Raw genomic sequence first — 16,723 nt, forward strand, 5'->3', positions numbered from 1 at the left:
TTTTCGTAGAAACAAAATTTAGGTAAAAAAAAAAAAAATCTGGTAATTCGTTGTTTTTACATTCAACAGGTCCCAATCAGCCCAAATATCAAAGAGAAATTAATAATGCATGCCATGGAAGAGTTCGGGTCTTAGAAGGTTAAAATCACATAAAAAGTCTTGAATAATGAGAATAATCATCTTATCTTAAAGACCTTATAGTATCGATCATTCATTCTCAGACTGCAGAATTGTGGTTCAAAGGATATCTAAAAGTAGAATGGGACGCAGAGTCTTCTGCTTTCAGGTCTCTCTTCAGTGAAACTAGCTTCCAGTTGGGATCCAGTAAACAGACACCCTCTCTACTTTTAAAATTAGGCTTCAAACTTTCCTTTTTGCTAAAGCATATAGTTAGGGCTGGATCAGGTGACCCTGAATCCTTCCTTAGTTATGCTGTAATAGGTGTAGGCTGTTGGGTGACTCCCATGATGACCTTTTTTCACTTCCTGCAAAAAATAGAGTAACCTGTGTTGCTTGAACACATGTATCATTCAGAATTAAGGGTGCCTTCACAGCAGTGCAAGCTATGCAATGTGCTGCCATTGAGCTGCTCAAACTGATTAATCAATAGAACAATAAATTAATTTCTAACTGAAGCAGTACTATCTGTGGATCTTGGCCAGCATAATTTTTATTAATCTGTATCAGCTTCATGTCTAAGCCTGGACGCATATATTAGATGGACATCCTGACATGTCTGTGTTGTGCACACACAGTAAACAGGCATAATATTGCCTTCTGTCTTGATGTTTAATACAGTATTTTGAATTTTATCCCTTATAAGTTCTTCCAACCAAAACTCCTATCCTAAAACCTCATGTTGCCAACACTCACTAAGTTCTCTCTAAAAAACAGACACAAAAAAAGCGTAACAAAAACTTGCATGGCATTGATTTAAACCCAGAAACAGAGCGTAGGTAGCTTTAATATAAAATGTTTCCTGCACTGTGCACTGCAGGTGTGTGTTTTTTGTGATCAAACGGTAAATGGCCTGTATTTGTATAGCGCTTTTCTAGTCCCTAAGGACCCCAAAACGCTTTACACAACCAGTCATCCACCCACTGGCAAGCTACATTGTAGCCACAGCCACCCTGGGGCGCACTGACAGAGGCGAGGCTGCCGGACACTGGCGCCAAGTGTCTTGCCCAAGGACACAATGACCGAGACTGTCCTAGCTGAGCTCGAACCGGCAATCTTCCGATTACAAGGCGAACTCCCAACTCTTGAACCACGATCGCCAACTATCAAGAGCTAGGTAAAGCTATTTCTGTGAAACAGCCAATCCCCTGGTTTATATCAGCAAACAGAAGGTTTGGTTTTCACCCCGAGGTAAAAATGTTCAGGTGCCTTAAATTTTTCACCTGCCAAATTGACAGGATAATGACACTGGTGGTATGAAAAAGGAGGATACTCTTCCCCATTTCATATCACAGTGTGTAACTGTAAAACCAATGACTCATGCCATTCAGTATGTTACACAACATGTTTTCTGTTAGCTGTCAGTAGCAAAACACCTGGTGTGACATCACTGAATGGTATTCTGCTAAAGAGGTTGAATCCAAAGACTTTCAGCTTTAATTCAACAACTTTAACACAAGTTTTTCTTCAACTGTTTCAAAATTACAGCCATTTTATACACATTCCCCCATTTCCAGAGGCTCAAGAGTAGCTGGACAACTGCAAGTAGTTTAATGGCCAAGTGAGGCCTATTTCCTTGTAATTGTATAACAAGATCGTATAATCTGGAGATTATGATGAGAATTGTATTTTGTAGCTTTTTGCTGAAATGTCAGTATGAGGTCCAAAGAAATGATTATGATGAAAGAGATGGAAGTTATCTTTTGGTGAAAAAACCAAATTCCACCTCTCAGAGAGGCTGCAAAAACTTTGGTTTTTAGAAAACATGAAGAAAAGAGAGAAACAGCTCATGATCTGAAACATACCACGTGATCTGTCAAACACAGTGGAGGTTATGGCATAGCCATGTATAGCTGCCAATGGAACCAGGAAATAGTATGTATTGATGACATGACTGCTGATAGAAGTAGCCAGATTATTCTGAGGTGTATAGGACTACACTCTCTGCCCAAGGATACTCTGGCATTGATACTGGAGCAGCATGAGATCAAACCAGACACCTTCCAATTACTGGCTGACCTACCTCCTGGGCTATAGCCACTCCAACATGGACCTAACTGTGCGGGTTTACACTTTAACGGGCATCCTTACAGAGGGTCACACACTAGCTAAATAACAGAGTCATCAGTGTTTATCCAGATAATACATGAGCAAATATATCTGGAGGCCTATTTGGGGTTGGCTTTGGCTTAGGAGGTGAAGTGAGTCGTCTGCTATTTGGAAGGTCAGTGGCTCGATCCCCCAGCTCCTCCAGTCTGCATTCTTCAGTTATGAGTGCTTAGGCATAAAAAAAAAATTACTTGCATGAATGTGTGGGTGAATTAGCTTTGAGTGCCCAAATGGAAAAGTGCTACTATCCATTTATTTACTATTTCAAAGACTTGGAACTCTTTTTTCTTGCATTTCTATAATTTTTATATAGCCTGGACTTCAGTTTGTGCTCCTAAATTTACATTTTTCCGTGGCACAAGAACTTCATGCGGTGTGTACTTACATCTTTTACTTTTCATTAAGACTACAAGCAAAGTTAAATTAAATCAAAATAAATTTAAAGCAATTAAAAACCTGTCAGTTTGAGGTGTTGCATGGGTCAGGTAGCTTAATTGACCTAATCACAACAGGCTTATTGATGTGAGTTTGAGCCTTTAATTATGTGCAATATTTTTGTTAAATATATTTAACCTCCTAGGACCTGGCGTCCACATATGTGGACATCACATTTTGGGTTATTTAGACTAAAATACTCAATTTTGCTCTACACGGGCCTGATATCTACTTACGAGGACATTGTAGTGCTACTGTTTAATGAACATTTTAGATGAATATCCTCATATGTGGCTCTTATTTTTCTTAAAAACAAAAATAAGGTAAAAAAAAAAAACTGGTAATTCTTTGTTTTTACATTCATCGGGCCCCAATCAGCCCAAATATCACAGAGAAATTAATAATGCATGTCGTGGAAGAGTTCGGGTCTTAGGAGGTTAAAGAAAGAACATTAATATTCTTTACAATGATTCTCTGTATTTTCAGAAATAAATAAATGGAAAATACTTTAAATATTTGGCTACAATAATAGTAAAAGGTACTTAATATAGCAACCCAAGCTTCAAGAGAGACTAGCCGAAAAGACACATTTTACAGGCAGTGTATGGTTTAAACGTGCATAAGAATAGTTTTCTTTGTTTTTTTTCCCTTTTCACTTTTATATGTTTCCATCATATAAAAATTGACTTTTTAGCTGCTGATTAGTATGGCTAAACCTAAAACAGTTTGGGGCCAAGGATCAAGATCAGTGGTGGGTAAAACGCAGGTCAAACAGTTTCTCTTCTGCACACACTTTTGACAATAGGACTCCAGTCTGGTATTTCCAACCACAGAGGGAATCTCTTGAGTATCCTCAGTAACCTCAATATGGTCAGACTCCACTTGGGACAATATTTCTGTTAACTGAAAGCCTCACAGTGAACTCTCATAGTGGGGTTACTGAAGACTGAAATGTTTCAGAGGATGTTTTTTAGACAAAACCTCTCTTCCGAGGACTGCAAAACATGAGCTCTGAACCCCAACACAAACCACAATTGGATTTTTTTTAAATGGGTTATTTTAGAGACAAAAACAGTTCATTTTTTTCAGCTGCTCAAACTTAATGAAAGTTTTGAATCTTTAAATGGGTTGTGTAATAATAACAGCAGCAGGAAATTGGTTATTCTGGGACATTAAGTCCAATTTCACTTTATTTCTTTATTATAGTTATAGGACATATATGTGTGTTAAACTTGCTGTGACCTGGCACCAAATTAAATTAAACTACTGCGATGTTGCAGATCTGTCTCCTCTGGTTTCTGATTTTTCACCAGATTTTAAAACCTATCAGCAGCCACAAAATCAAGGTCGGACTGTGCATGTCATTCGTCTTTTTCTCAGCCATACTGGCTCTGGCTTTGGCAGAGTGTTAATGACAGGCATGGCATGTTTGTTTCAAAGATTCATTTGTTTAATTCATCAGTCTTTATGTGTCTCTGTAGTAGTGTTCTGCTTCCTAGTTACCAAAAATAAAAAAAATATAGGTTGATGTTTAAAAAAAAAAATCAAGAAAGAGGCATATATCCATATATTCCACTATTTCACAGATTTCTGTCTGCAGACATAGACTGTATATAAAACAAGACCTTAACCTGTTTCTAAAAGTCATCGCTGGTGATGTGCCCAGCCCTAACCGTATGTTTTAGAGAAAAGCAAAAAATTACTATTTTAGAAAAAGTATAACTAGTTTTTCTTCTGTGTCAATTACAACGATTACTTACTTTGTCTTGGAGAACAGTTTTACTCTCTGAGGTCTATATCATCACTGATAAAGACTCTAACCTTCATCCCTATCATTCTAATGGACACAAATCAAAATCTACACATATTTTTTTTTCCAAAAGAGTAGTTTTTGGTTGTCTAAAAGAGGGTTAGTGTGAGTGTTTGAAGCTAGGATTTAGGTAATTATTGATCATGACTCGGACTCCAAAGAAGTAAATAAATACAATTATGTATCCTGATAGCAAATACACACACTTCATTTACCGTAAGTTACATTTTACTTCACTTCACTTCTAAGCGCCTTTTGTATTTTAGCATACAATGTGTATACTAAGAGAAATCCCAAAATAGTTTATTTATTGTTTATTCACCACTTAAGTGATTGAAGATGGCACCTCTATAAGCTTTTGCTGATACTTTTATCCCATTGGCTGAGCTGCCTAGCTCCTACCCAAACCACAAATTCTTGACTTGACAAAATTCTGTAAGCCAAAATTTCATATTTTCTCAGGTTTGTTAACGACCTACGGATAGAAGGAGGGAAACAACAGAGGGGAAAGTAAGATTAGAGCTCACCTCCAGTCTGGTGCGGTCTACATCTCTGGGAAGCTTCACTTTCACTCTATGCGTCACTGCCAGCATTTCATAAGGGTAGACCTGGCAACACAAAGTAAGCATTGTGGGAGATTTATTAGGGAATACAATTATAATCCAATGTCCTAACAGTGCTGCCAAGAATATGAAAGTATATTTGCAAAGTGGGAGCAAACTCTTACCTTGTACTCTGAGGAGGGAAAAGACAGAGACAGAAGAAATTACTCTGGTGGAACAGTTATCTTTTATTTGAATTCAGAGCTATTATAAAAGCTAGCATAAGTGAGCTTAAAAATAAATTACACTTGCAAACCCAAATCTCTTCAAAAATATTGGGTTTCAAAGGCGTCAAAAAGCATTAGAAATGGTCGCTCTGCTCACACACACAGACTGTTATGAGGTTGGAATACTTTCAACTCAATCTTTGCCTCAGATACAGCCAAGACCGTACACGCACGCACTGGTAAACACACAGCGCTAATTTTTCGAGCTGGAAAAATGACATCATCCTTCCTCGCTCTTACTTCTTGTAACTGATCTGGAGCCAAAGCAACAGGGCTCTGCATGCTTGATCGCAACATATATGTAATGTTATCGGGCATTGTAAAAATAACCTTGATCTGACTCATAGAAAGATGATATGGTCCATTTAGTGTCATTTTATAGCTTGGCTAATATTTTTTAGAAGGAAACATTCAGTTTTTGGGGATGGAGCCTGTGAGATTTTGCAACAGTGAATTAGCAACGTGAAAACTGCATTTAAAACAATCAGATAACGCGCATTTAGTGGGGTTAGGTTAATTGGTTAACTTGTGAATAGTGATTGTCTGGCTGTCTGTATTAGCCCTGCAACAGACCCTGTTCAGGGTGTGACCTGCCTCTTGCCCTATGGAGGATGGGATAGGCTCCCAACAACCCCCACGTCCACTGTATCCACCTACATGCTGTTCTCATGTAAGAGAACAACTACAATACCGAAATTCTATTTTAGGTGAATCATCTAGTAATCAGATGACACTTCCTTAACACCTTTATTTAAAAAGTTTTTAAATTCCCAAAGCCAGGCTGTATTCAAAAGCAGATTTACAAGTTAATGAATGCACTCTTTACAGGAAAGAAGATTTTGAATTTATTTCTAAATTAGTCCTCAAAGTTAAAATAGCAAGTTTCAGCTTCACTCAGATGTTATTAACTGTCAAAAACAGGGAAAATAAATTTTCATAAATTTGCCAGGATGACTCGCTGGTTGTTTTTCTCAAGCAAAACTCAGATAATTTATGTGGTTCCCCAAACTTAGAGGATAGAAAGCATATTAAACGTGTTAATGAACAGACTGAGAATACCAACAGAGACCAAGAGACACCTTGGTATTTTTCATGCTGATGCTAAGCTAGCCCTAGACTGTAAAGAGGATGTTGAGCTGTAGCCTGGTCAGAATGAGTAAGGTGAGAAAGGTGAGAGAACTGTCATACTACTAACCCCTTCCAGTATGGTAGTCTTGGTTGGTATATGATCGTGCATGGTTAAAAAAGACACTATAGACTGCACTGGGTGTAATGTGCTATGCTGTATATGAGTGTTTTGCTGATAAAACCTTTAAAAACTTGATGAGAACTGAAGATACATGTCCGCTCTCACCTCTCATGCCTCCCCAGCTCTGGGAGTCTGGGTCCACTTCATCCTCCATCATCTCAGCAGCCTGCGGGCACACACACATTAAACAAACACAGAGTTAGACCATAATTCAGATATTCTGTGTCATTCCGCCAAGAACACTGCTGCTCTTTATCAAAGCAAGGGTTCATCTGAAAGCCTTTTAGTAAAAGCTGTTGCCCTTGATTTGCTCACATTCTTTCAGAGTTAGCAACGGGAAGTGGATGTGACACGTCTGATAGGGAGTTTGGATTACATTGCTCAGAGAGACTGAAAGCCAACTGATGAGACAAGGAGGGACCGATATTGTAAAGTCTCTGCTGTTTGTCCAGTAATCCATTTTCTAGTGTTAAAACTAGTGAAAAACAAATACTATTCTTTAAAATAAGAAAAATAATTTTTGAAAATAAATTGGTATTCATGGAGCTGAACTGGCAGGGATATTGATATACGATATACACATAAGTGGTAACTGGTGTGAAATGTGAGTGTGAATGGTTGTCTATCTCACTGTAGTAGCCCTGCAACACACAAGCTAAGGGCAGACCACACCATCTAACATCTGACACAAGTAACTAGTTAATTAGCTATCTTGCCTGCCAGGAAGCTAATGGTTCCATGTTAAATTTGTCTCCATGCAACAACATGAAATGCAATATATGCCCTACCATCATGCTTGCAAAGTGGAAAAATATGGTATGGTAGCTAGAAAACTAATATACAGTGTACAGAGAATTTCTTGGTGTCTGTAACTAAACCAAGAGTCAGCCTAAACATCTGAGAAATCAAGCCAAGACAGTATTTCTTGAAGTATCTGGCAGTTCCTAAAATGACCAATTGAGACTCGCTCCAAAGCACAAAGTCTTAAAACTATCATTTAGGAATTATGGTCCAAGGAAAGAGACAAGCAGCCCAAGCATTTACTCAGCCTCTAAAGGTTCCCATCCTGATCTCATTGGGATGTGCCGTAAGACGCCTAATCTATCACTATTAGCTCCCTTGGTACCAGACATCAAAGGTCAACCTCTCCAGGTCTCAAGTTCATTCCTCAACAAGTCAGATCTATTTAGCTACATAAGTAGTGTCCACATAATATTTGGCATGTAGCTTAGTTAAAGATCAGTCTTTTGTCTCATAAAAAACTCTACAGAGGAATATAAAAGCTATATTCCCATAATGCAACGTGCAGATGCCAAGATGCTTCTATCTTGCCAGGATATTGAAACTCCTTGGATGCTTAGCTTACTATGGTCTGTCAAAGATGATTAGAGTATGACAGGTAACTATTAAATATTCAGTATTGGAATTCCTATCCTCTCTCCTGAATGCTTTGATATCATGAAATCTTTCCTACTTATGTGTCCCCTCTTCTATGTGCATTATGTTCCCGAGAGAGGTTTGTGTACAGTGAGCATTGTATCCCAGCTGTTCTCTACCAACAAGACGATATCATCATCAGAACAAACTTCATTGCCATTCTGTGATCCTGGGGTCACTAGTCTGTGTTAATGGTGTTATTACTATGATTGGCTGTTTATGCAACTGCAGGTAGTTCAGGTTTACCATCCCCAAGAGCCTCAACTACCTTTATTTCTGAGCTATCCGATCGTTCAGTCTGACGTCACTAGCCGTGTCTGGGCCTAAACTCTGCTGCAGGTCCATATATCAAATGATCACTGTGGCATTACTGAGAGTTAAAACACTGTCTAAAGTCTTTCATCTTTAATAAAATGATCAGCGTTCTGCTCTACCAGGTGTAACAACTGAGTTTAACATCCAGGCATCCATGAAAACGGAATTTATGACATTTAACGGAGTTAGAAGTTAGCAGGAAGTTAGCTCGCTAGCTTCCATCTAAATACAATATCGCATGTCCTGACTGCGGGGTTTTGGAAACAAATTAAAACGTACAGCTTTCTTATCACTTCCAACATAAATGAAGACAGAAAACTAAACAGCAGTGACGTTTGTAGGGTTACTGAAGTTTGGCTAGCTGGTATATAATGATGTGCTACGTGACCGCTAGCGACACAGCTATGTTAGCATAATATGAACAAGCTAACTTTTTTTCCACTCGATAAAAGTTAACGTGAGTGTTCTCGGTGGTCAGGAACAAATGTAATCGCATGGCAGGATGCTGTAAAAGGACCAAACTTCAGCCAGGAGAACAACTGAGATAATCCATCCACAATACGAGGTTAGTCATTCATATACTGCTGCATGGGCTGGGCTGTAGTTACATCCTAAGGTTTTAAAAACTGAGCTTAAATAAATGATTAGTGGTAATAAAAGCCGAGGGAGGTCAACGGTGATCACTGACTGTTTTTAGGAGCTTTTTGAGATTAAATAGAAGAAAATACAAAACATTAAACATGTTAACAACACAAAAGCCATATTAAACGCAGACTACTTTAGACCCGGAAGTAGGATTCGTCACATCATCACTTAATAATCGGATTCTTTGTCCCTTGTGTCCCTCTACACTCCTTGGGGATTGTCCATACTGACTCTCACAGCTCCCCCTTTTCTGCAGAATTTTTGTTACTGTTAGACTGCTTCAACATCACTCAGCATGTTAAAGACACCACGCTCGGACCAGAGGTAACTTCGTCAGACTTGCACTGTTGTTAACCCTGCCAGCTGCAATCATCATGCATTTTTTTCTCTGTTCTTATACAACAACAATCTTTATTTATAGAGCACATTTAAAAGCCTTGGGCATACCAAAGTGCTTTACATAAAACAATAAAAGGTTCAAACATTGATAAAGGATAAATAAAAATAACGAGTTATGTTCATAGATAAAAGCTACCAATAAGAATGACTACAGCACATGGGTAATAGCAAGATAAAAGCTGTACCACCATAATAAAAGACACCAATAGAAAGATAGGAGGGAATTAATACAAGAGGTCAATAGGCCACAGCAACCAAACAAACAAACAAACAAACAAACCAGCAATTAAAAGGTGGAGAAGGCAAGTTTAAAAAGATATGTTTTAAGCTGTGATTTAAAAGAATGAATAGAATCAGATGCCCGGATGCCAATCGGGAGATTGTTCCACAGCACAGGTGCAACAAGAGCAAACGATCGATCACCTCTAGTCTTAAGTCGAGATCTGGGCTGAGCCAGCAGTAACTGTGACGATGACCTTAAAGCCCTAGCAGGAGCATAAGGGTTTAAAAGGTCCTTAAGGTAGCTGGGTGCAGTGTTGTTAGTAATTTTAAAAGTAAACAACAAAATTTTAAATTGAATACGATATTTGACAGGCAACCAGTGCAGATCGGCAAGGACAGGAGTAATGTGGGCAAACTTGCTGGTTTTGGTTAGAATGCGAGCTGCAGCATTCTGAACTGTCTGTAATCTCTGTAAAAGGGAAGAGTGGAGACCACAATAAAGTGAATTACAATAGTCTAGCCTCGACGTTACAAAGGCGTGGATGAGCTTTTCGAGATCTTTATGCGGGATATAGCGCCTTATAACTCTGTGCAGGCAGTGTGTCAAGCGTACCATCTCATCCAAGTCTCTTTATACATCTGGCCTCACTGTGCACCACTAAACTCTCCAATCAGCCGATGATAGTAAGTCTCATTCACTTGATTGTACTTGTAGCACACTAGATCCACCATGTTAACAATAATTTCAGCATGTGAAAAATAGTTCAATATAGTTTGCCATGACTCTATTGTAGCTCTTGAGCTTTCATTTCCTCTTCTGTTCTGTTTTGTCTGCCTGTCCTCTATCCATCAACAAACACCGAGGGAGAGCAGCTATATTGCATCAGTGGCTCATAGACTACCCCCAAAGTCCTAAATAAACCAGAGCACTGCCTGTGTGGACTGAATGGTACTGACTGGCCCTGTGAAATTTGATACCAAAGCTGTGGGGAAAGGGAGGTTGATTTTTAAGGTAGAGCAAAACATTTAAATGGTTTATATCCTACTCTGAGGTTTCCTGAGTTGATTAGTAGTGAGTGGGAGGCTATACAAGGCTGGAAAGTGTTGGTTTGATAGAGCCATGGTGTTATCACATAGAAATGGAGACCCTGAATGGGAAACAGCACCAGCTAGTGGTCTAAATGGCAAAAGCTGTCAGATCCAGACATCTATTTGTTCTATATTTGCTCAATTAAACTATAGTAGAAACAGGATGGCAACTTCATTGCAAGTAGGAGCCATTGTTGGTACTGATTTGAATGCATTTTTTCAAATCTGGTCACTGATCACAAGTAGTTGTGGTGACTGCAATGTGAAGTGTTTGCCAGGTTGCCTGGTAGAAGGCAAGTTGTCTCTAAACAACTATGCTCCGACTTGAGCCGACTGCAGTCAGTATCAGAACCATTGACAAGGTTTTGAAAATTACTGCTTTAATTTAAAAACACAAACAGAATTCCAACACGTTATAGTTAATCGGAGTCATTCTGTGCCAGTAAGCGCAGCTTGTCTGTTTTACCTCTCTTTGCCAGAGGGGACTTGAGTCAGCTGGTATTCCTACATACAAGCAAAGTCTGTCATTTCACAGTTACTGTCACTATTTGTGAAGGAAATTCTGTTTCAGATCTGTGAAAATTTCACTGATCACTGAGCGTAAGTAGTTAATGTGAATTTGTGTGCATGAAATTTGCAACAGACGGTAAAATATTTGTGATTTTTGCTGATTTATCCCAGTCACCATGTTGAGGCACAAAAATAGCTTTGAAGACAGCAATGACTGCGAGTGGTCACAAACCTGGTCTCCATTTTCGAAGTAACCACTTGAAAGGCAACAAAACTGCAAGTGTATTGCACATTGCCACAGTAATTCTGGTCATGCTCCAGTCTCCAATCACTGTTTTCCCTAGTGCGACTGTAGCGTTAATGAAGCACCAAACTATGGTGAGGACATCTCATCTGTAAATGTGAATTGGTTTGGTGCTAGGCATCAACCGTTAACTGTTCAGTGTTCGGAGTTTCCAGTGCTAAGTCTCAGTAACACAGGTCCTGTTAAAAAATTAAACCTGACTTTCTTAGACACTTTTAAAATAAGATCTTTGGCTGATCTACCAAAGATCTGAGATTGTGCATCTTGATGGCCATTCTATATCAGAATCTGTCTGCTCACCTTGTAGATGCCGTTTCTTCCATAGCCAGGTAAAGATGCAGACTTATTGTAAGGGAAATCTAAAAAAAAAGCAAAGACAATTATTTTCATTTATGTCAGCTCTAGTTCAGCATCTAGCTTGTTAATAGATACTCACTAGGTTGGGAAGTGTCAGTGGGCAGACTGCAGGTTGATTTGCGGGGGTCGATGTCGATCTGACCATCAATCTCACTCTTCAAAATCATCCAACTGGTCCTCTACAAGGAGAAAGTAAGAGACAGAGAGAAAAGGACAGAAAGATGGAAAGAGGTGATGGATGATGGCATAGTATGAGTTAGTAAATTAGTGAATGGATGTACAACATTTGTAAAGTTTAAGAAAATGACTTGAAGAGAGACAGATATGGAAAGACGGATAAAGACAGAAACTGTACACACAGACCCACCTTGCTATCCTCACCATCCTGCCAAGATGTTCTAGAAGCTGTAAAACAGTCAGATGTTACATGACGTGACAGTTGTGCTGGATTATCTCTCTCTCGGCTCCCTTGTGCTGCACTATTAACACCAATAGTAATCCCTGGACCCCTTTGCATGACATCATCGGCCACAGAGAGCATCCACAGGGAGCTCCACAAGCACAATGTTACAAAAATGGAGAAAATTCATACTTTAACTAAAGGATTACACTGTACACCGTGGGACATTGGCTTGTTGACCATCTACAAGTCTAGTCACCATAAAACTCTGTATGTATATCCCTTGTCTCATGAGGATAGATAGAAATGGCTAGATCTGACCCCCCAAAAGCATTTCTTTTACATTTATAACCAGTTTGCTAAATGACAGATGACCATGAACTCTCCTGTGAATCATTACTGTGCCAGAAGAGAATCGTAATGTTGCTTTGACAATCTATCTTACTCAAGAACCAAACTTCAGCTTTCAAATTTATGTGTCAATGGCCGAGGGCAACAATTTCCTCTAAAGAATCAACTCTTTGTATTTGGTGAATTAAATTTTCCAGTCCTGTAGTTAATACTGAAATAAATAAACCGTCATCTGGAAGCAAAACACAAAGTGCAACATTATTTTATTACTTTTACTTATAAGTAATAGTATTGTTATATACTTATCCTTAATCTCTCTGTTAACGATTTCACAATTCTGAAAAAAGCAACGCCGAATAGCAAAACTTTCAACATGACCTCTGTCAGAAAGGGCTTGGGACCAATTGGCAACCTCCTGGCAATCACAGATTGCTTGGGAAAAATATCTATTGGAGAATAGTTAGTGGAGGCTGCTGTTAGAGACTCAAAAACAGGTGCAACACAAACCAGAATCAAAAGAACTTCGCAGTAAAAGTTAAAACTGTGACGCACAACTTTTACTCTAAAGGCAAACATTCTCTTTTTATTATTTGCGTCACACTTATTATCTCTGCGCTAGTGTTTTCATAAAATTTCATCTTGGTTGGCAGGGCCATAAAAGATGGTATCTAAGCCAGTGTGACTGAGGTCATAGTGAGGAACAGGCTAGTAGCTGTTTTATTAGAATGCATTGCAACACAAGACAATTTCAGGAGTATAGGCACTTGATAGCCCAATGCAGTGTTAATTAATGTACATCTTCAGGTTGTGGGGCCAAGAGAAACTAAATCTTAAAATGTGTTGGTCACAGCCTTGTTGTAAACTTATCATATTAGCATGTGGAGCTATTTGTGATGTTTCTGACATACTGACATTATGATGTTATGTGAATTCATACGCAAGAGTGTGTAAAACATTAAAACTTTAGAGATGAGCCCTAAAAAAACTGGATCCAATTCCCACAAAGTAGGTGTAGCCCACTGAAAATGAACTTAAGCTAAAACACATCACAAGTTTAAAGGCAGTTAGGAGATCAGTAAAGTTGTTTTTCTTTTTTTGGCAAACAGTACACTTTGTCAGTGATCTAATGTCTGCTTGAATGCTTCCAATCTAGCTGTCAAAAGCCAGCTCAGTTGATTTACATGTCACTGTTACTTGTTGATAGTGATGATGATATCCTTGTGTGGTAGTGGTGACATTAGCTCCTTGGAGTCCCGTGTTCATGCATTTTGGGTGACCCTGTGAAGTTAGACTAGATTTCTTAAAGTATGCAACATAGTCTAGGGTTACTAGAAGTGTAGACCAAAAATATAATTTAGGTACACAACACAATGATTAGGGTAGAGACACACAGAGACACGTCACCATACTAACCGAACAGACTAACACAACATGATTCATGTGCCTGACCATTCACAGTGTACACACAGTTACAGCATCACCAATGAAACCAACCAATGAGCTGGTGGAATGAGTGCACACATGCAGGAACAGGATGAGCAAAAAACACCCATGGGCCCAAATCCCAAACAGCTCCACTCCCACATAGTTTGGATTAGGAAGATGAATAATCAATGTTTCACTGTGTGAGATATTGAAATTAGGGGTATTTCTAAAATTGGTAAAAAAAAATAAATTATAACATTGTGAAACAATGTTACCTACAGACCCCAAACGAGAGATAACCTGACATATACTGAACAATGTTGATTTAGCAAATGTGTATATATGTTTGATCGGGACTCCCCGATATTTAACCAGAGATGGGCAGTAACGTGTAACCCAATTACTTTTTTCAAGTAACGAGTAAAGTAAGGGATTACTACTACTGTTACTTTCCCCTAAGCATGCTGCATTACTGCGTCACTAAACTGTGAGTTTGTTTGTGAGAGTGTCTCATGACAATGATGCACGAACATGCAACGTCCGTGGTAACAGACGTGCGCAGATCAACAATGGAGTGCGTGGAAGTACTGATATTACTTTGAGTTTGATTTCGTGAAAAGTGACAAAAACATTAGTGTACACTCTGCGTGGGAAGAAAACCTCTTTCTACAGCGAAAAATTAAACTTCAAATCTGAGCGAGGACCAAGCACGCTGCCACGGGAATGTGAAATTCAGAGAGAAATCCCCGGATCCCCCCACTGACATGACTCCTGCTAAACAGCCACCGCTGGGGTGGCTGTAGCTCAGGTGGCAGAGCAGGTCAGCCACTAATCAGAAGGTCGGTGGTTCGATCCCAGGCTGCATCCTGGCTGCATGCCAAATATCCTTGGGCAAGATACTAACCCCATGTTTGCCTACTGGTGGTGGTCAGAGGGCCCGGTGGCGCCTGTGTCCGGCAGCCTCGCCTCTGTCAGTGCGCCCCAGGGCAGCTGTGGCTACAATGTAGCTTGCCATCGCCAGTGTGTGAATGTGTGTGTGAATGGGTGGATGACTGAATGTAGTATAAAGCGCTTTGGGGTCCTATGGACTAGAAAAGCGCTATACAAATGCAGGCCATTTACCATTTAAACAGATGAAAATTGATTTAGGAGCGACAGGACTCTTTGATTGATTTATTTTTTTGCTGTGTTTTACTTGCATCTATTTGAAAGAGTGAGTATAAACATAAAAAATTATTTTATTTTATATGTTGTAATATGCAGAAAATAGGTTTAAATGTTAAACTAATTTCTTCCAGTCAAAGACTGTTGATTATATTTTTTTCTTAATGCAATGTGCATAAAGTTAAAAGATTAAAACTAATAAAACAATTTTTAAAAATACATTTTTTTATTTGACTCCGTTATATATGATGGATTATGTAGAGAAAGTAGAATTGGGCTGAAAGGTCTTTTGCTTTATTACCTATTCAGAGTGTTTTTTTTTTTAAAAGTAACTAAGTAAGTAAATAAGTAGTAAAGTAACTAATCACTTTTTTCAAGTAACTTGACCAACACTGTATTTAACATACTCTATCCTTTAGGTGCCAGTACCATCATTAAATGGGATAGTTCCCAAAAGCCTGCGGTAAATGATTTCGTTAACAGTGAACACAAGTCATAGAAGTTTTTAAGCAATTTTAGGCAAACATGTTAGCATATTCTGAAACGCTGGCTAACATAGAGAGGTACATTAAATACTTGTTTCTCCTTAAAGGAACAAAAAGTAACAGAATAATGGAGAAAGGCATTCAAACTATATAGAAACTAAACAGTAAATATCCAGAATAATAAATTATCCTAAATCATACATTTCATTTTTTGTTTGACATTTCAGCAGGAATTTTATTTGTTGTGTTGCAATGAAATGCAAACTGCATTGTTCGTGACCAGAGATGGGCAGTAACGCGTTACTGTAATCTGATTACTTTTTTCAAGTAACGAGTAAAGTAAGGGATTACTATTGCAAAAACAGTAATTAGATTACCGTTACTTTCCCGTAGGAACGCTGCGTTACTGCGTTACTAAAAACATGATTTTTTGCGAGAATGTCTCACGACAGTGACGTAAGCGAGTGCGCTGTTAGTGACAACAGCTGTGTGCAGATCAACAATGGATCACATATCGATTGTGGGAGAGAGTATGAGGGTGCAGCGTTTAAAGCGTGGAAGTACTGACCTTACCTTAAGTTTGATTCCATAAAAAGTGACAAAAACATTAGCGTCCATCGTGCGTGGGAAGAAAACTTCTTTTTACAGTGAAAAAAACCCCTAAACTTCCAAGCAAGCACTGAGTGTGCAATGACGTAATGGGAAACTCACAGAGAAACTCGCGGATTCTTCCACTGACCGCTGCGGCACACCTGCACCAGGGTAAACCTCCGCCTACCCAACTCCTGCTTTACAGGTGAACATAGAGCAACAGGACCGCTGAGTCTTTGACTTTATTTATTTTCTGCTGTGTTTTACTTGCATCTATTTGAAAGACTGAGTGTAAACACAAAAAATATTTTATTTTATGTGCTGGAATGTGCAGAAAATAGGTTTAAATGTTAAACTAATTTATTCAAGTCAGAGAATGTTGCATATAATTAAATTTTTGCTTGATGCATAAAGTTAAAA

At 38.8% G+C, this 16,723-nt stretch overlaps 1 protein-coding gene across 15 annotated transcripts in view; it reads right to left on the reverse strand.

The window, feature by feature from the left end:
- Positions 1-5,099: 5,099 nt before the first annotated feature.
- Positions 5,100-16,723, reverse strand: part of ablim2 (actin binding LIM protein family, member 2) — an 88,036-nt gene continuing 76,412 nt past the window's right edge. For 5 of the 15 annotated variants that reach the window (XM_076881496.1, XM_076881494.1, XM_076881495.1 and 2 more), the window contains 5 exons: positions 12,255-12,292; positions 11,967-12,066; positions 11,831-11,889; positions 6,715-6,775; positions 5,100-5,266 (listed from right to left, as the gene is read on the reverse strand). In XM_076881496.1, the coding sequence (XP_076737611.1) occupies positions 5,202-5,266; positions 6,715-6,775; positions 11,831-11,889; positions 11,967-12,066; positions 12,255-12,292 (323 nt within the window). In that variant the 3' untranslated portion in view covers positions 5,100-5,201. The remainder of the gene's footprint in view (positions 5,267-6,714; positions 6,776-11,830; positions 11,890-11,966; positions 12,067-12,254; positions 12,293-16,723) is intronic. The other 10 variants (XM_076881498.1, XM_076881502.1, XM_076881500.1 and 7 more) reach the window with 4 other exon arrangements.

This window comes from Maylandia zebra, unplaced genomic scaffold, assembly GCF_041146795.1.
Source record: "Maylandia zebra isolate NMK-2024a unplaced genomic scaffold, Mzebra_GT3a scaffold12, whole genome shotgun sequence".
NCBI lineage: Eukaryota > Metazoa > Chordata > Actinopteri > Cichliformes > Cichlidae > Maylandia > Maylandia zebra.